Source organism: Lygodium microphyllum, chromosome 23 (assembly GCF_053477565.2).
Source record: "Lygodium microphyllum isolate KBCC chromosome 23, Lygodium_microphyllum_v1.1.10, whole genome shotgun sequence".
NCBI classification, from domain to species: domain Eukaryota; kingdom Viridiplantae; phylum Streptophyta; class Polypodiopsida; order Schizaeales; family Lygodiaceae; genus Lygodium; species Lygodium microphyllum.
The window spans coordinates 536,549-557,180 of NC_141157.1; the positions used below are offsets into that span (position 1 = coordinate 536,549).

At 44.7% G+C, this 20,632-nt stretch overlaps 1 protein-coding gene and 1 long non-coding RNA gene across 3 annotated transcripts in view; both read right to left on the minus strand.

The window, feature by feature from the left end:
• The window catches only part of LOC148015790 (CBS domain-containing protein CBSX2, chloroplastic-like), a 71,764-nt gene extending 54,132 nt beyond the window's left edge, over positions 1-17,632 (minus strand). Inside the window, exon 1 of the mRNA XM_087663696.1 lies at positions 17,227-17,632. Within this exon, the coding sequence (XP_087519822.1) occupies positions 17,227-17,511 (285 nt within the window). The 5' untranslated portion in view covers positions 17,512-17,632. The remainder of the gene's footprint in view (positions 1-17,226) is intronic.
• On the minus strand, positions 16,204-17,056 carry LOC148015791 (uncharacterized). 2 transcript variants are annotated; one of them, XR_015688033.1, is made up of 4 exons: positions 16,975-17,056; positions 16,801-16,869; positions 16,620-16,700; positions 16,204-16,536 (listed from the first exon to the last, which is right to left on the minus strand). It is a non-coding gene; the product is annotated as an uncharacterized LOC148015791 (long non-coding RNA). The 2 variants fall into 2 exon arrangements; XR_015688034.1 differs by lacking the exon at positions 16,204-16,536 and having other exon boundaries at positions 16,616-16,700; positions 16,801-16,877; positions 16,975-17,042.
• Positions 17,633-20,632: the final 3,000 nt, after the last annotated feature.

Below are 20,632 nucleotides of genomic sequence, written 5' to 3' on the forward strand. Positions count from 1 at the left end.
GCGGTGCGGAAGCGTAGGACTGAGAGAGAGAGAACGCAGAGAGAGAAGGGAGAGAAAGAGACAGTGTACATTGAAGATCTGCTGTATAAAGAATGCTGAATACAAAGATATACACGGGCGCAGTGCGCTGGACTGCGTGTCTCCACCTCGACGATGCGACCTGCTGTCCACCTCGAAGTCTGCTGCAGTCTGCACTGTCTGCTGTCTGAAATCTGTGAACAGAGACAGAAATCTGCACGGCACCGGTCTGTAATCTGCGACAGAGAATAATGACCAGACTGCTGAAAACGTCAGCAATAAATAGGCGAAAAATCACCTAGAACGGGGCGCCAAAATAGGGCGCAGCCAGGAATAAAATGGCTGCAGGCAGTCGGACTGCCACGTGGCAGTCCGACTGCTGCAGGTCCGACTGCAGCAGTCCGACTGGACTGCACCTGCCTGGCTGTACCTGCCTGGCTGTGATCCTCTCTAACACCCCCTCTCAGAGCCTGGGCAGGGCAGAAGCCTGAGGGAGCTGGAATGTTGCCGAAGTAGAGCCTGAGGAAGCGCCTTCGTAAACAAATCCGCAAGATTGTACTCCGTCTTGCAATACTCCTCCGTCTTGCAATACTCCACAGTGATGGTCTCATCCAGAAGCTTTTCTCGGATGAAGTGGTACTGGATCTCAATGTGCTTCGTCCGGGCATGAAAAACAGGGTTCCTTGCCAAGGCAATGCAACTCTCATTGTCACATCGCAGCAATGTAGGACGAGTCTGGGGGCACCCAAGCTCCTCCAACAATCTCCGAAGCCACACAACCTCGCATGTAGTGGAAGATGCGGCCCGATACTCCGCCTCAGTAGACGAAAGGGCTACCGTGGGCTGCTTCTTGCTACTCCATGAAATAACACCTGCACCCAAAGTAAAGCAGTAACCTGTTGTAGACCGCCTGTGGTCCACGTCACCGGCCCAATCCGAGTCGCTCCAACCTGCAAGTACAAGATCTGACCCATCTGTCCTTGCGGGGTAATGAATCCCCAAATCAGACGTCCCCCTCAGATACCGAAGTATCCTCTGAGCAGCCTGCCAATGCACCGTCTTAGGTTCACTCATGAACCCTGCCAAGAGCCCAACAGCAAAACATAGATCAACCCTGGTGTTGAGAAGCCAAATCAAAGACCCTATCAACTGTCGATAGCGGGAAGCATCCGCCAAAGGAGAAGCTGAGTGGGAAGTGGCCTTCCAGTTCGGATCCATAGGAGTAGAGAGGGCCCGACAATCTTCCATCTCAAAAGACACCAAGAGCTCCTGTACATATCTCTGTTGGGAGAGAAAGATCCCCCTCTAATCTCATGTCCTAAAAAGAAATGGAGTAGCCCCAAATCCGTCATCTCGAACGTCCGATGTAAAGCTGACTTTGTCTCCTGGACCTGCTGTGCATCATCACCTGTGACAATCAAATCATCAACATATAATACAAACAGCACACAACCATCCTCGGAAGTGTGAACATACAGCTGCAGATCGGCCTTGGACCGCCGATATCCCAACTGAGTCTGGAGGAACGAATCAATCTTCTCGTTCCAAGCTCGCGGGGCTTGCTTGAGACCATACAGGGCCTTCTTCAACCTATAGACTTTCCCATCCGAAGAACCAAAGCCAGGAGGCTGCTCAACGTAGATCTCCTCCTTCAAATCACCATTTAGGAAGGCCGACTTCACATCCAGCTGATAAACGGGCCATCTCCTATGGCCAGCCAAAGCAAGAACAGCTCTAATGGTTGCCATACGAGCTGTAGGGGCAAAGGTGTCATGACAGTCGATCCCTGGGCGCTGGGCAAAACCCTTAGCAACAAGGCGAGCCTTGTGCTTATCCAAAGTACCATCACTGAGATATTTGGTCTTAAAGACCCACTTGACTCCAATCACCTTCTTCTTCGGGGGGCGTGGCACAAGTGACCAAGTGCCATTCCTCTCAATAGCCTCCAACTCAGCTTCCATAGCTTTCTTTCATGGGGCGGACTGTAAAGCCTCCTTCACGGAGGTGGGCTCTCGATCCTGCATAACTCGGGACATCAAACAATAATTGGAGCAAACAAGCTCCGAAGAATGCGCCTGGTGCCTCCGTGACCGCCGCGGACCATCCTGCGGTCCCCACTCCTCAGGAACCCCCTCGATCCCTGAATCACGGAGTGTGTCACGGGCCCAGCGAGGAGGAGGCCGAACCTCCCCTCGTCGTTCTCCATCAGTAGAAGACTCTGGAATGTCCACCGGTGGTAACTCCTCAGAAGGATCCGGTGGAACAGTAGACTCTGTGTCAGAAACAGAATCATAATCAAACGGCACAGGCTCCAATGGAACTGTAGAAGGAGCCAAGCTCTCCCCTGGATCTCCAAGAACGGGATGCTCCTCACCCGTTGAAGAAGCCGGAACCTCCACAAACCGCACATCACGGCTAGTATATACATCCCGCTTGACGGGATCATACAGTCGGTAGCCTTGGGACTGGGAGCTGTAGCCAACAAATACCTGTTTTCTTGAAGCCGCTTCAAATTTGTCACGGTGAGCCTTGGGAATGTGAACATAGGCATCACACCCAAAGACCCGAAAGTAAGAAACATCTGGCTTCGTCCCAAAATAAGCCTCAAATGGAGTCATCCCTTCCACGGCCGAAGTAGGGGATCAATTAAGAATGTGGACTGCAGTAGCCACAGCCTCGGCCCACAGAACCTGAGGGGTCTGTCGGTGCTCCATCATGGTGCGCGCCATCTCGATCACACTGCGGTTCTTCCGTTCTAGAATACCATTTTCTTGAGGAGTATTGGTATTGGCAAACTCCTGGTGAATTCCTCTATCTGCACAAAACCGAGCAAATTCATTAGACACAAATTCACCTCCCTTGTCGGATCGCAAGGTCTTCAACTTCCGGCCTGATCGGTTCTCCTCAAAGAGAAGCCAATCCTTGAAGTGCGAGAAAGCTTCTGACTTTAGTGCCAAAAAGTAGGCCCATGTCATCCTGCTATAGTCATCCACGATCAGCATGAAGTACGAGCTCCCACGCAGGGACTCATTCCTCATAGGGCCACATAGATCCGTAGATACTAACTCCATCGGTGAAGTAGACCGCCGCGAAGCGGTGTGGGGAATGGCATCCCTATGCTGCTTCCCCCTTATGCAGGAGACACATGGCTGCTGGCTCACCACTATATCCGGCAACCCTCGAACAAGCTGTCCCCGTGACGCCTTCCGAAGATAGTCATAGTTCAGGTGACCAAACCTAGCATGCCATAATTCAGAATGTGACTGTGAGGTAAAAAGAAGAGTGGAGAGGGCAGTGGAAGACTTCAGTTTGTAAATGCCGTTCTCCTCATATCCAGATGATAGAACCTTCCTCGATTCACGATCAAGGACTCGCACTGTAGAACTGTCAAACTCCACCAGAAGACCAAGGGAGCAAATCTTATGGACTGAAAGGAGATGGTACCCCAATCCTGGTACATGCAAAACCTCTGAGGTATGGGTGCCACCTCGTCCATCCGGAATAAGCTGCATCTTACCCCGACCTGCAATAGAAACTGAAGAGCTGTCTCCAATGAGAACCTGCCCACGCGAAGGTCGCAGCTGGGCAACACCATCTGATGAAGGAGTCATGTGCCGTGAGGCACCACTATCAATAATCCACTCTCGAGATTGGGAAACCGCCATCGCAGCATCAGAAGCATTCGGTGAAGCATCCTCAATGACAACTAAGTGTAGAAATGCAGCTGATGAGGGTGCAGCCACCGCTCCAGAATCCTTGGTTTCCTTCTTCTTGGTGTCCTTCGAGTCTTTGTCAGGGCAATCCTTCTTCCAATGGCCAGTCTTTCGACAAATATGGCATGTGGAGTCTTTGTCCTTGTCCTTCTCCTTGTCCTTCTTGGACTTGTTATCCCCCTTCTTCTTCTTTTGGTCTTTCCCCTTCTTCTGAGAGGCTTGACCTGTCAACGCCTCCGTCTTGGAAGCATTCTGTCCCTTTAACTGTTCCTCTTGGTCCAAGACCATAGGAACCAACTCCTCCCACCGAAGAGTAGACTCTCGCCCCGAAGCAATAAGGGCAGAGTAAAATGTACCGAATTGTGGCGGCAACTGGGACAATAGTGTGATCGCCATGTCTTCGGAGGAGATCGGCTTCCCCGCATTCTGAACCTGCATCTGTAGCTGCCTTAGCTTGTTAATGTGTTCCCTTAGCGAAGAAGACTTATTGACGGACAAAGTCCACATCTGTACCTCCAAAGAAACCCTCTTCATCAGGGTCATCCGATTGTACATTTGATCAAGCTCCAGCCATATCTCATGAGCCACCGTCAAGTGCTCGATGTGAGCGATCACGGCTGTAGTGCATGATAGAAAGAGAAAGGATCGAATCCTGGCATTCAGTTTGTCCCAATGAGACTGGGCCCTGGCCAACTCCGCACGAGCATCGGAAGAGAGTTTGGACTCATCTCTTACCGAAGGCCGGTCAATATCTTCCTGTACCAACTCCGCCAAATCATAGGACTCCAGAATGGCCAACATCATAACGCGCCAAATGCGGTAGTTGTCGCCATCGAGCTTCTGATCTGTAGGAAGAGCCGGTAGGACAGGCACCTTCCGGTCCATAATCGCCTGGAACTCCAAGTCCATCTCTGTAGACATCTTCACCTGCAATGCCTTCTCAAACGCAAAAGCAGTCCCCCTCTGACTGGGTAAACTCAGCCTGCTAAGGCTCTTCCGCGTCCCGAAGCTTCTTCACCCGCCGGAGGCGATGAAAAAGCAAAACCTGCACTTTTAGGTTGAAAACTCAAACTTTCTCCGCGTCAAACAGCAGTAAACAGCAGCAAATCCACCACCTGTACTCCTTTCCTGTGCGCCCACACTCGTTTCAGCCTTGTTTCAAGGCGCAGCCCTCCTGTCTGCCCTTAAACGCAAAAAACGCAAATTTGTGTCGCGATGGAAACTCCTCTTCAGGTTGATTCTGCGCTCAGTCAGCCCTCAAACACTGCTCTGATACCATGTCAGAGTGCAGCGGTGCGGAAGTGTAGGACTGAGAGAGAGAGAACGCAGAGAGAGAAGGGAGAGAAAGAGACAGTGTACACTGAAGATCTGCTGTATAAAGAATGCTGAATACAAAGATATACACGGGCGCAGTGCGCTGGACTGCGTATCTCCACCTCGACGATGCGACCTGCTGTCCACCTCGAAGTCTGCTGCAGTCTGCACTGTCTGCTGTCTGAAATCTGTGAACAGAGACAGAAATCTGCACGGCACCGGTCTGTAATCTGCGACAGAGAATAATGACCAGACTGCTGAAAACGTCAGCAATAAATAGGCGAAAAATCACCTAGAACGGGGCGCCAAAATAGGGCGCAGCCAGGAATAAAATGGCTGCAGGCAGTCGGACTGCCACGTGGCAGTCCGACTGCTGCAGGTCCGACTGCAGCAGTCCGACTGGACTGCACCTGCCTGGCTGTACCTGCCTGGCTGTGATCCTCTCTAACAAGCTATAAATGATGGTGTCACGAATCACGTGGTTGAGGGACTTGCTTGAGCTTCTACATCAAACACACACTATATACACAAGAGAGAGTTTACTCAAGAACATAAGAAGAGAAATGAAAGCCAAAACCTTGTATTGTTGGTTTCTTTTTTCTTTTTTTCACACAATACAATGTACACAAAGTATAGGTAAGATACAATACTAAGTCAAACATTGCATAACTGACTATACTAATCGATTGGCACTATAACTATGCCAGTTGTAGATAGGTGTAACAACCAAATATAATAAGTGATAAGTCAATGGCCATGTGAGGATCATAATGACCACCAACATGCTAAGTGTAGACATGTGAACACATCTAGCTAGGTGGTTCATCATCAATGTCCGTATACGTTGAGCTTGCCATCTCAACACTCCCCCTCAAACTCAATTGTAACTCTACAACTCCAAGTAAGCTTTGAAATATTTGAAGCTTCTCTGCACCCAATGCCCTTGTGAAAATGTCAACTATCTAATCCTGTGTATTGGCATATACCAAGTCAATCTCTCCTACAAGTACCTACTCTCTTACAAAGTGGTAATGCACCTCAATGTGTTTAGTCCTAGCATAGAACACCGAGTTTCTAGCTAACTGTATGTTGCTCATGTTGTCACACTGAATGACAACTGGACCATCTCCCTACACATCCAAATCACCCAATAACTTTTGTAGCCATACCACCTCACACGCTGCCATTGCAGCACCTCTGTACTCAACCTCTATACTTGATAAAGCAACTATAGGTTGCTTTTTATTACTTCACGTAACTACTACACTACCACGCGAAAACATGAATATACTAGAAGATCTTCTATCAAACATGCTACCAACCCAATCTACATCTGTGTAACGTAACATTTGTACATCCTTACCTACCTTATAAAAAGCCTATAATGCAAAGTGGACTTCACATACCTCAATATGCATCTAACAATATCCAAATGAGGCTTTCTAGAAATCTACATAAACTAACTAACAAGGCCAATAGCAATACTCAAATCTGGCCTTATGATAGTCATGTAAATTAGACTCCCCACTATCCTATTGAATATAGTAGGGTCTTCTATCTTGTCCTCAACATCAACACTCAACTTCACATTTTGCTCCAACGACACTAAAAGAGACTTACATGCTGTCATATCATACTTGGACAACATATCCAAGCTATACTGCCTTTGGGACAGCCATATGCCATCATCACATTTTATCACCTCAATACCAAGAAAGTGCCTCACCTCAACCAAATCCTTCATCTCAAACTTCTTCTTCGAAAAGTCCTTAACTTCAGCAATCCCACTATCACTAATACTTGTAATAATAAAGTTATCCACATAGATGACTATGATTACCAAACCTACATCTCCCTTTCTTACATGAAGTGAGTTATCCCTATCAAAAACATAAAATCCAATGTTGACAATGTCGAAAGATGATATATCAGCGAAACAATAGGGTTTGCGGGGAGGAACACAGAGTGAACTCGGCAAACATAGAGAAGAGAAGAGAAAAGAGAAACTCTGATGAATGAAATGATGAAGTTCTGAATCATGGAGTGAATGTGATACAAGGAAACAAGGGTACCATAGCACAACGAAGATGATGAAGACAACCACGAAACACGAACCGCAATGTCCTCCTAAAGGAGTGTGAGAATAGTGGAGAAGCTGGAGAAAAGAGGTGACGGACTGAATGAATCAGCCATAAGGAATGAATGAGAGTGGCCTATAAATAGGCACAGTCAGTCTAGGATGGCGCCCCTTTTTGGAGCTGCAAATCCTAAACGCAAAGCGCAAACTACGGAATGAAGAGTGATCATCAACAATCGCTCAGCTGTAAACAACTACAAACTGCAAGTGGAAGGCTGGAAATAGGCGCCAACCTGTAGATAACAGCAAGGGTCAGCTGAGACTACGATGTCCTCCGCGAAAGGGATGTGGGCAGCAAGCTGAAAACACTTGAAACCTGCAAAAACGAGATTTTGATGCAGCGGAAGAAGAGAAGAAGTGGATGCTGAACCCTTCGCCGGTCTTTGCCATTACTGAAGTGGAGGATCTTTGCCACTCTTAGAGCAAGTCCGGCTCTGATACCATGTCAAAAGACGACGTACCAGCTGAACAATAGGATTTGCGGGGAGGAACACAATGTGAACTCGGCAAACATGGAGAAGAGAAGAGATGAGAAAAGAAACTCTGATGAATGGAATGATGAAGTTTTGAATCATGGAGTGAATGTGATACAAGGGAATAAGGGTCCTGTAGCACAAGGAAGATGATGAAGACAACCACGAAACACGAAACACGAACCACAAACCGCAATGTCCTCCTGAAGGGGTGTGAGGGTAGTGGAGAGGCTGGAGAGAAGAGATGACGGACCGAATGAATCAGCCGTAAGGAATGAATGAGAGAGTGGCCTATAAATAGGCACAGTCAGTCTAGAATGGCACCCCTTTTTGGGACTGCAAACCCTAAACGCAAACCCTGAACGCAAAATGCAAAAATGTAAAAACGCAAATTGCAGAGGGTAAAGGGTTTCTCAACACCCCCTCTCAGGCCCAAAAAGGGGAACAAAGAGAAGAGTGAGGTGAAAATGCAATACTTGAAGAATGCTCATGCAGCAGGTGCCACTTGAACAATGTCCCTCGTGGGAAAATTGTTCACTAGCCCAAGCGCCCTAGTACAAAGATGATGAAAACATGCAATGCATAGGAGAAATGTCGGACTGTGTGGTGCCGAGAACCGTAAGAATATGCCCGTACTCGATCTCGAGAGGTGGCTCCATGCTGACCAAGGGACGAAAAAGATCCACTGTGTAATCTGAGAATGCCACCTGAAAGGAGACCTTTGAAGATAATCAGGAGACAAGATGAGCTGTAAAACCCAAAACTCAACCTCAAGAGAGAAGCCACCAGCTCTATGACTCCACGCTAGAAGAAATACGAAGGCCTAGCCACCAAGTCGCTGCTCAAGATCCAAGGGCCCCGATCTAGGTAGATCCTCTAGATCCTCGGTATCAGTAGAGGAAATGACTTCTCAAAGGAGAGCCACTCCTCGAGAGTGAAAGGTGGTGGTGTGTGAAGAACTTCATGGCACATGGGGTCCCTCTCTGAATCGAAAGAAGTAGAAGTAGGAGTCCCCCTCTGAAGCCGAAGAAGAATTGGAAGTCCCCCTCTGAGGGCGAAGTACAAAAATCCCCCTCTGAATCCCAGTTTGAGAGAGAAAGGGAATCCAACCACTTATGGCTTACGGATTGCAAAGCATCTCATGACGAAGGTAGTGCCGCTGGTCATGCCGAAGAAGGTATCTAGGGCTCGGAAGAAGAAGCCAGAAAGCACCCAAATGTGGCCTCTCAAACTTGAGTGGAAGAGGCTAGGAAAAAAGAAGGCCCAGGATGAGCCAAGGGTGGGGAACAATCTCGGGCTCTCAAGAGAGAGGACTGTGGAGGAGATGTGGGCCATGGAAGCCACTATACCCGAAAGTGGGTGGCAGAAACCTCCGCGCAAGGGAGTGGTCTCCAAGAGGAATTATCGCCTCATAAGGTCTTAGAGCCTCCATGTACTCGAAAGGACTTAGTGTGCGTCGGGTGCAGCTTATTGCCTTGAGCATAATACTCTAATAGTCGATGCAAAACAATCTCTGTGATCAAGAAAGGAGAGGTGGCACAAGAAGTGCGTGGTGAAAGACGCATATACTCCGAAGGGCTGGGGAGCAAAGGTCGATGTCGATAGTCTTCGGTGAGATGACTATTCGTGCCGCAGTAGGAACACCCAATAGAAGGGCAATCTGTCGGGGAATATGCCATGGTACCGGTGTGGTAAACTGGATAAGGGAGTGCGGAAAAGAGAAAAAGGATATCTCCCGATGCGCAGCGGAAATGATAGAGAAATCAAATGTTGAAGCTGAACCTGCCACCGGTCTTTGACTTCTCTGATGATAAGGAGGAGAGAGAGAGACTAAAAACGCAGGTTGCAGAAGAGAGAGACTGAAAACGGAGGAAAAACCAACAGCAATAGCCAGTGTGCTGAATCAGCTCCAAACAGTGTGTGGTAGGCTGGAAACAAGTGCCAGACTGTTGTAGACAGCAATGGCCAGCTTGGACTATGATGTTCTCCACGTCCGGGGTGTGGGCAACAAGCTGAAATACCTGAAATGTGCAAAAACGAGATTGTTTTCTGAATGGAGAGTCATCAGCAATAGTGGCTCGGCTCTAAACAACTGCAAACTGCAGCTAGAAGGCTGGAAACAAGAGTCAAACTGTAGACAACAGCAAGGGACAGTTGAGACAGCAATGTCCTCCACGAAAGGGGTGTGGGTGGCAAGCTGAAAACACCGGAAACCTGCAAAAACGAGGTTTTGATGCAGCAAAAGAAGAGAAGTGGATGCCAAACCCGCTACCGGTCTTTGCTGTCACTGGAATGGAGGATCTTTGCCGCTGTTTAAGCAGATCCGGCTCTGATACCATGTCAAAAGACGATGTACCAGCTAGACAGTAGGGTTTGCGGAGAGGAACACGGTGTAAACTCGGCAAACATGGAGAAGAGAAGAGAAGAGAGAAGAAACTCTGATGAATGGAATGATGAAGTTCTGAATCATGGAGTGAATATGATACAAGGGAACAAGGGTGTCGTAGCACAAGGAAGATGATAAAGACAGCCACGAACCACAAACCGCAATGTCCTCCTAAAGGGGTGTGAGGGTAGTGGAGAGGCTAGAGAGAAGAGGTGACAAACTGAATGAATCAGCCGTAAGGAATGAATGAGAGAGTGGCCGATAAATAGGCACAGACAGTCTAGAATGGCGCCCCTTTTTTAGGCTGCAAACCCTAAACGCAAAACGCAAAACGCAGAAACACAAAAACGCAAATTGCAAGCGAAGGGTGAAGGGTTTCTCAACAGACAATACAATCTTGTCAGACCATACTCTAGGTACTTGCTTCAGCCCATAGAGCTCCTTTTCTAAACTCTATACATATGTGGGATGCTTTAAATCCTCATAACTTGTTGGCTGCTCCATATCCACCTCCTTGCAATTCACCATACAAATAGGCATTCTTTACATCCATTTGCTGCAAACTCCAATCTTTGGCTGCTGTCAAAGCAATCACACATTTAACAATTGCCATCCTAGCAACTGGACCGAATGTCTCTTCGTTATCTATGCCATATGTTTGAGCATAGCCTTTTGGTAACCAGCCTAGTCGTATACCTGCTAGTAGAACCATTCGCATTACACTTAATTTTATAAACCCACTTACAACCAATAGCTTTATTGCCCTTAGGCAATGATACTAGATCCCAAGTCTTGTTGGCTTCTAATGTAATCATCTCCTCATCCATTGCCACATTCCAATGAGTATGACCAACAACATCCTCAAAATAAGCGAGCTCAACATTCTCAACCACCTTTACCATATAAGCACAATGGTAAGCTATATAACCTTCAAAACCAAATCTTTTAACACGGTATATAATCCTACTAGACCTACGTCTACTAGATCACTCAATGGTGCCTTTACATTACCATATGCTCTTTGTACACCTAGTGTTCTAACTGAAGGAATACCAAGCTCATCATCCAAACTCTCTGAACCACTCGAATCTCCATCAAATCCCAAATGACTAGCAAATTCATCATTACTATTTGAAACTTTCTTCTTCCCTTTGTCTTTACTTATAACACTAGCACATACACGTAAAGATGTGGAACTACTCCTCAGTCTCCCGAACCAAGGGCTAACTATAAATGTAGTGGAAATGATGGTACTCACAAATGACAACTTAGATGAGCTTACATGGACTAGCCATCTCCCGCCCTTCGACTATAGCCTCGATTATCCTACACTTCCCCTCAACCGATCTAAGCTGAATTCAATCATTAAGGATGATGTCTTGAGGGCCAAAACATGGAGGACATGGGTCTAGTTGTCTCTTCCTCTAGGACTAAAGATGAAGTTTTATTGAAAGAGCCACTTCCTATATCTCTCTAAGGATGGATTTATTGTTCAACCATAGTATATGGGCATGTAGCTCTCCCACAATATGCGGACTGCTATTGAAACACATACGCACCTCCTCCCACCAACTCGGAACAAAAACAAGCAAATGAACAGATATCCCAATAGAGGATAGAATATGCTAGCTCTATGAGAGAGAGCTCGAGATGGAAGAGCACTACATATGCAAATATACTATGATGTACAAGGGAGGTATCATTGCCTCTTGCGTGAGGGCTTCAAACCTCTCCACTCTATCATGGACTACAAGGACCAAAGATATCTAGGACTTTTCCTCTTAGAGCTCTAGGGGCACTGCACAGCACTACTTTTAAGACGAGACCAACTTGTCCAAAGGGACCTAGGCAGAGAGAGAGAATGGATTTCTTCTACAAATTAGATTCTACATGCACTATTACTTTGACAAACACAACGTCAACCAGTCGGAGTGCACCTACCCCACGCCACAAAATCACACTAGACAAGGCCATTGCACATTGTCCACAGAGACCTCGATCACCTAGTAGACAACAGAGGATTCCATACTATAGCTACATCAGAGCCATCATTGAGAGGCACAAGAGACTCACCCCTCAACACATTAGCAAAGGGGCCCTCAACCACATCATAGCCAAGATCATGTGCTAACCTTGAGATTTAGAGAGAAGCTACTGTAGCTAATGTATATACAATTTTTAGACTTATAGAGATCTTTAGATATTAACCTTATACCAGGATGCATTTTTCTTTCACTTCATGACGAGATGACATTGGACACAAATGTACTTTGGTTTTGCCTCATAGGCCACATTGGCCTTTTGCAAACCCCTCTATGTGTGTGTGTGTGTCCCTTCCCCCCCCCCCCCCCCCACCAAACCCCCAAAAAAGTATCATCAATGGCTACTACTCCCCAAGGCCAATCTAAGCAAAACCCACCTAGGGATTAGTCATGGTGGGATACACTAAAAGCAAAGTACCTCATTGATGGTGGAAGAGCACGTCAATAGACAAGTAAGTTGTGTCATTGTGGGTGAACAAGCAAAGCAAATAATATACACACACACTTCTTGAGTAAGGAGGAAAGGAGGTGCAGTTTTACATGCATCTAACCCCTAAGAAGAGGCTAGAGCTTGAGGCGCATCCTATGACCAACATGCCTTGGCTTGATCGAGGCAATGTGCAGTTGTTATCCTACATGTCCACACCAGGTGCATCCGCATCAAGATTGTCCAAAACTACGCCTTCATCCTCCCATGTCTAAAGCACATTCAATGGGTGCCCCTTCATCTACTTATGTTACCTCTCACACGCAACAATGGGGGTACCTTTGAGGCTTCATGGGATCCATAGAAGTAGGAGGCCAATTCGGCCATCACTCACTCACATTGCCTTTTATACTACACAGTACAACTTTAAAAAATAATAGGCTTCTTTTTGCATGGCTCATTGATTCATCATCTTGTAAAGGATATCGATAAGCTTTCGTGGGTATAGCCAATTGTTACTAGGGCTAGTAAGATGGTGACCTTTTATGCTCAAACATCAAGTTGTTTGCCATGATCTTTCCAAGCAATCCAAAAAGATTCTCCTCAAGTTCTTTTGACACTCACTTTGCTTTCACCTTCTTGGTGTCAGATTGCTTAAAGGGAATGCAATGGTGTAATGAGACGACTATTCATTAGTGATGAGTTCAGCAGCTCTTCTTTGGCTTCTACTCCTGAAGAAATCTCATGATTGGGTGTAGCTTAGGACATGGGCTTTTGGGATGAAGTGTAGAGGCTTGACGCCTTGGTCCAATCCATTGTGAATTCATTGAGTCTCATAAACATTATGCAGCCATGTATTGGCAAGTTGTACAAGGCTATGGGTAGGATAATTGGGAGCCTACATGAACTGGTGTCCAATGAGGATCAGTATCATGAGACCCACACCTTATATGCGACACAGTGGGATGCCTATGCTTCTCCTTTGCATGAAGGAGTATTCACACTCAGCCCTCACTTTTAGCATCATCTGCAAAAGAATGGCATGATTTAGTTATGGTGATGCATAAGTGGACAAGTTTACTTGTGTTTTTTTTTTTTTGGTGTGATGTGGAGGTGTGTGCGCGCACTTGTGGCAGAAGGATTTTGGATCAAATTGTCATGGGCTTATAAGCAATTTGGATTTTGAGCCAAGCTACTAGCTCCTCTTGTTTAGAGCAACTATGGAGCTCTTCTAATCACATTACATCCAAGACGAGGAGCAAGCTTTGTATGCAAAAGGCCATTCATCTTATCTTTCTATGCAAACTTGCGTATGCTTTGCAAGAGTGCGACTGTAAACGTCAATCCCTTTTCTCAAGGAGAGGTGGGTCAAGAGGAGAAGCAAGCAAGAGGGTATGAACCAAAGCCTAGGCTAGGAGTTTATGAGGCAACAAAGGAGGTCACGAATGAGATGGAACATAAGGGGTGTTATCATGGATATCTTGGAGGAGCCAAACAACCCTTGAGCCTTGAGTATTCATAAATGCAGTTTATAGCTTTAGCTTACCATCAAAGAGCATTGTTTTGACATTTTGATCAATATATACGATTGGCCTTGCCACTTGGGCCTTGGCCTTTTCATGATATATATTTAAGCCTTTAGACATTTATGACTCAATTCTATGCTCTTTAGACTTTTTTAATGGTATGTACTTATTTAGCAACATCAACTTATCTTAATGTGCCATTCATTGTTCAATTATGGAAATTTCTTACCTTTACCTACTTTTTAATGACACATTCCCTCCCATTCTAAATTGGGCCTCCCAATTCCTATCGCATTCCCATTCCCATTCCTCGTTTCATGTTCCCCCTTCCCTATTCTTGGTACCCATACCTTTGCATGCAGCCCAAAAATGATCCACACTTAACATTCGGTAAATTTCAATTTTCACTTGGGCCTCCACATGCAAAACAAGCTGCATAGCACTTTGGCCCTACCCTCATTTTTAATGATATTTAATACTGCCCAACCTCAATTTAAATTCCTAACCTCTTTGAACCTGAAAGTGTTGAAACTTTCCACAAACAACATATTTAATTCTCTAACCCCCATGACACTAAAAATCATTTCCAGGGGAAAATTCAATGTCCCTAATCAAGTTCTTTCCTGAATACCCCCTTGGCAGCTATCACCAACATTCAAGAAAGCGCTTTACAATGTCTCGAAAGTATTACAACCTTGAAAACAAACTACAAAAAGACTTGAAGATTACTCCAAGATTGAATACCACCATCCACTGTACCCAATTGCCTACAATGTGAGAATGGTCAACAATGCTAGCCCAATCAACTTCTCTACACCAACACCAAGTGCCAATGTCACTTCCAAGGCACTACCATGATAGGTTACCTACATGCTGGCATTGCTAGCAGAGAGTGGATCATAAGCAACTAAGTCCAAATGCCACTAACCCATAAGGGTGGTATCCTATGTTGGTTGAACATGCAAGTTGGGCCCTAGCTCATAGGTGACACTCACATCCATTCACCTTCAAGAGATAACTTCAAGCCCCCAAAAAGGCTCAAACACAATCTTCTCCCTCACCACAAACACGAGTGCAAAAAATCCACATGAGAAGCACGTGTCACACCTACCATGTGGCACTATTCTCCTATTGATCAACACTCAAATATTTTTCATATTCTCAAGTCACCATCTTAGCATTTTTATTTGGCCAACTTTTTCCATGATTATTTGATCGGCTAGGGAAGAAGGGGGGAAAGGTTGGGCCCAATGGGGACGTTCATTCTATCTGCATGAGCCCCTCAAGATTCAGTGCACAGCACTTTTCCTCTTCTATTCTCACCCCCGCTGGATGCGAATTTGAGAGCAAACACTCGCAATGACAAACAAAGATCCATATCCTCAGTCAAGATGACCTGGCTGCAGGTTTTGCATCTTCCTAAAAGACAGTCTTGGGTGCCTCCTTGGACATAGGCTATACCTACATGGAATTCAAACAGGGGGGGTAGGAATTGAGACCTAAAAAGTGGCTTTTGGAGGGCCTTTGCAATGTGGGACTAAATTGGGTCCATTGTTGACAATGCTGCATGAAAGCAACTAGAAAAATTAAACTTGCTGCATTTCGAGCTGTTTCGAGATGGGAACACAGCATGGAGAACCGAGGCTGGGAAAAAAATGACCCACAGTTGTCTCGGATACAAAGCGCAGTAGGGACAGGTCTAGTCTAGAGAGGAGAGACTGGAAAAAACTGCCCTGCCTTTTGACTTCAATCAGTCCCAGACTTTTCAGACCAGACCTCTCATACATCACCAGCCTGACAATTCCTTAGAAGCCCATTCCATGGAATTCTCAAGTAACTTTTCTGTCTCTCTCGCAACTGGTTTCCTGCTTATCAGTAGTTCTGACCATGAGGCTTCCAAGAAAGTCTCTTAGCACACATGGTCAGAAGCTATCAAAGAAACCCCTTGTAGCCAGCCCCAAACAAGCATAACCCTTCCAATCATCCAACTACCTTGAAAATATGCTCAGCTATTATCACAAGAATAAAAGCAAAGTGTTTCCACTCTAATATATGCTGCAAAAGCCAGCAACATACAAAACTGTCAAATCAGTGCACATATATATGCAAGCTTTTTGAGTCCGTCCCCCCCCCCCCCCCCCCCCCCCGGGGGAAAAAGCAAGCCAGTCACATAGATGGCTCCAAACTTTTAGTTTATATGCCACTGCCAAATACTAGTATACAAGTGGAAGATTATATGTGATTTCCAAAAAAAGTGTATCAAAAAATACAAAAACCTTATTTCCAACTATAAGAAGTTTTCCTTGATGTTGAAGCTATCCTCACTTTTGAAGCTCTAAACGCCCAAACTTTTGAAAATCTTACAAATAATGGCCAAGCTTAGACTTTAAAAAGCCAATATGTACCTCAAAGGATGTGCATGGGCATTACAAATTTCAGCCTAGAATCCCAACTTGTGCAACAAGCACCACTCCATCATTGACAGGGTTCTCCAATGGTCCTAATGGCAAACTCATTTCTAATAGTTCCTCAAAGACCTTGACATTGATTCACTATCCAGATTGTGTGAAGGCCTTAACTTACCTTTACTGTCTGGATTGCGTACGATGCAACAAAGGCTTGCTCTTTTCCAACATCCTATGTGTATAGGGAAAGGCCCATGTTCTGCAATCAATTGCAAAGTCATTAACATGTGCCACATCAAACTATCATTAAGCTTCTTTTGCTCCTCACCCTAGACAGATTGAAGAAACTACTGGTCGACCTAGATAGCAATGTAACGAAATATCTGTAACTTGCTCCTCTGTGCTCCCATATGTGAGATCAATGTCACCTGCCAAGCTGGGTGTGACAACACCATTGAGTTTGCTGAACCTCTGATGGATGCTAGTGTTCCAAAGAGTTTTGTTTTCTGGGAGCAACTTTAACTAACTCGTACCTTCAATACATGTCCTCTCAAAACAAGTCTTCTCAAGCTCGATATTGACCGATTCAGGCATTATTGACAAGAACAAATGGAAAGATTTTATCTGTCATCCGGTAAATGATACAGCTGCCTCTACAGTTCTGAGCAGAAAACAGTCTAATTGCCGCAGGACTGTGTGAGGTAATAAAATTGAGACGACATACAATGAGGGAAGGTACCAAGCATCACCACACTGGATCTAAAAAAGAAGGATAAGTGACTTACAGGAACCGCGTTCTCCATGACGGCCGCCCGAGCTGAAGCGATAGAAAAACAAAGGCGCTGGGGGGGACTAAGGAGCCAGCTTCTGCTTCCAATACGGCTTGGGCTTCTGTTTCTGCACGAAGAGGCAGGGGCAAAAGAATCCCGGCTGCACATGGAAGCGCATGAGCAGCCAGACGGCAAGGGGAATGCTCGGGACAGAAGACGATCCACGGCAGCGGCGGACGCGCAGGATGACGAAGGAGAAGAAGCTGACGAGGATGAAGAGCAGAAGCTGGTCAGATCCATGGCTGCTTGTCAATCAATCAATGGCGATATGTATAAGTGCGGGTGTGTGAGAAAAAGAGCGAGGAAAGAGGGGCTAGGCTAGGTAGCCCTTTGGATATTTGTGTTTGCGTTTGTGTTTGTCAACTTTCAAGTAACCAAGAACAAAGCGACCGAGAGAGTTGCGTATGCCGTATGTCTCTTTCTCTCTCCCCCCTCTTTTTCTTTTCGCCCGTGACCTGGGAATTTGGAACGCATCGGTTTACAGATTTTTATGCATCCTTACACGTGTCAAGTGCTGAGCAGCCGCATAGGAACTTTACCTTCAAAAGCAAGAGTTCGTTCCCACGCTAAAGAGGCCCTTCTCTTATGCACGTTCTAATATTTATCTATTTAGCAAGAATCTAACGATTGTTAAAGATATCTCACATTATAGAAAAGCATCTACCAACTAGAAGGATTGATCTTTAGTTTTGCCAAACCAAAATAGCAATTTGAGGGAGAGAGAGGCTTTAGACAAGGATACACCACCCTAGATGGAGGCTAGCACATGAAGGATTATTTTGCTACTTTGTGGTTAGTAGATTTCTACAAGTCTATTAACACAATACCACAAACCTTGCCCTTACATCAACTCCGAAGTACCACCGAAGATGATGTGGGGGATCTTTATACTATATGAGTCAATGACAAATAGGGTATGAGAACCAATTGCAATGTATGACATAGACTCGAGCATGATTGTCTTGCAATAATATTGCCCCCTCAAACCCACGTTCTGTGAACTACACATTTATTAGATTGTTGGTATATAGATAGGGTTGGAGGAGAAAGAGCACCACTTTGTAGGAGTTTTTATCTTGTTCCTACTATATATAGATGGCATTGTGCTAATATCAATTTCTCTTGAAGGGCTACAATATCTTCTTGATGCCCTACATGCTTATTGCATAGAGAGGGATCTCGCAATGAACACAAGAAAGAAGCATGATCTTTAATCCATTTATTTGTTGATTGTCACTTCACATTGTCGTTCATTTACCATTGCAAACTATTGGAGTGAGCATTATCATGTGTTTACATTGGGGTCACCTTCATTAGGTCAAATTTCTCACAACAGGAGATGTTGATGCTTAGCTCTATTGGGACTAAAGGTGCCTATGCCTACGCCGTGTGTATTAACTTCACACGCTGTGATTGCATACATGTACATTACAAGTGATGGACGCCCATCATTGTCACTTTATTCTTTATTCTTTCAGTGACTATTGAATAAGTGAAGGCCAGTTGCACATTGTGACTGTTGGAGTTCCCCCATATGATACTCACTTGCTCTCTTGCTTCATATGTCATAGCTTTTGCTTTGCTCTTTGCTTCCACTTGGGCTTTACCTTTCAACTAGTATTAGAGCCAACCATTTGAGGTGCTTCTTCATTCTTTGCTTCAGCTCGGATTCAAAGCTCATCTCAAGGTTTCATGATGGCTGTTATTTTTTCTTTCTCCCAAGGTATGCATTGAGTCTTCCCTTCTTCTAACTTGTTTAGCTTGCTCCCAGCTTGTCGAGGAGCTTTCCAAGGCTTAGTTGAGCCTTATTGAGTGCTTATTAAGCTAAGGAGTAGCAATTCTATCCATTTTAGTGGATACAAAGCATGTTGTAGAAGTCATAGATAGGTGTGGTAGCTTAACAACACTATTATATTTTGGCCATAACTTTTGCATACGGTATCGAATTTAGGCGTTCTATAGCTAGAAATGAAAAGCATGATGAGAGTTACAGATCTAAGCACTCACAAAGATGATTTTGTGCAATTTTTTGTTCTTTGTTTCACATAGAACAATATATTTCTAGTTTGGATAGCAAACATAAATTCCATAATGCATGTTTGATACTTCGGGGATGTTATTTTGATACCCAGATGATATGGTTATGCTTTTGAGATGCTACTTGGATTGTTTAGAGCTTGATTAGTTCAAATTTACAAAATTTTATTGATGTTATAACAGTTTGGACAATAAGTGTACCATAGTGAGCTTCATGCTTTGAATGCATATTATACCTACATGGTATTTTGGGTATGTTAGATGTCTATGGTTATGTCTAGCATTGATATATGAGATCGGATATGCTTATTACATGATTTGACACTTGGATTTGAGCTACATTTGATGTACTTGGGCTTTGGTCAATTGCTTTGAGCTTTTATGCTTACTTACGAGTATTGAAGCTTCATTTGACTTTTATTCTTCGGGATGTATTTGTGATGCACTTGGGCTTCTTGAAAGCTTTGATGTATATGTCTTGAGCTTTACTTGCTTGCTTTGCACTCTACATTTGCTTCCAGTGGGAGATGCTTATACTTACTTGGTAGAGCTTGGTTCTTTGAGACAATGGAACTCTTGGTTCATGTATATGCTCTCTTGTATGCTATCCGGTGCGGTTACCTCCTCTTGTGATCTAATTTGATTCCGTATACTTGGGAGATCGGCACTTACCCCTGTAAGTAGTTTGTCAATTATGTATATGCTTATGGGATATATGGCTTATTGACAATTTTGAGTTTGTGATAGTCATTTGGTACCAATATGTATTCTTTGTATCTTGATTGCTATTCGGATATCCCTAATAGGGGGAGCTTACTTTCTTGGCTATTTGCCCATAGTTATATTGGCATATACTACTATTTTTATTTTAGCATTATTATAATTGTAGTTTTTAGCATTGTACTTCGGTAGTCTATTGCTTGTAGTTGGTGGATAGCTCTATACTTTGGTATTCCCTCCTATTTTGCCCTTATTTTGGTTGAGTTTTGGTGGGTGCTAATTTGTAATCATTTACAACAACCCATTCTTTTGGATTTTACATTGGTATATTCTCATTATGGTTGGTTCTTCTAATAATAGTGCTATTTTTAAAATTGAAGAGCTTGATGTAACAAATTTCACCTATTTGAAGATATAGATATGGCAGGTATTGGTTCAAAAGAGGCAGATTAGGCCTTTGAAAACCATGAGTGTAAATCTCAAAGGCATTAATTAGGATATTTGGAATGAGCTGGATGAGCTATGTAAATCCACTCTTATATTGTCATTGTCAAAACATGTTTATTTCAATGTTGGAGTGTAAGGCTCAAAGGCATTGTTCAAG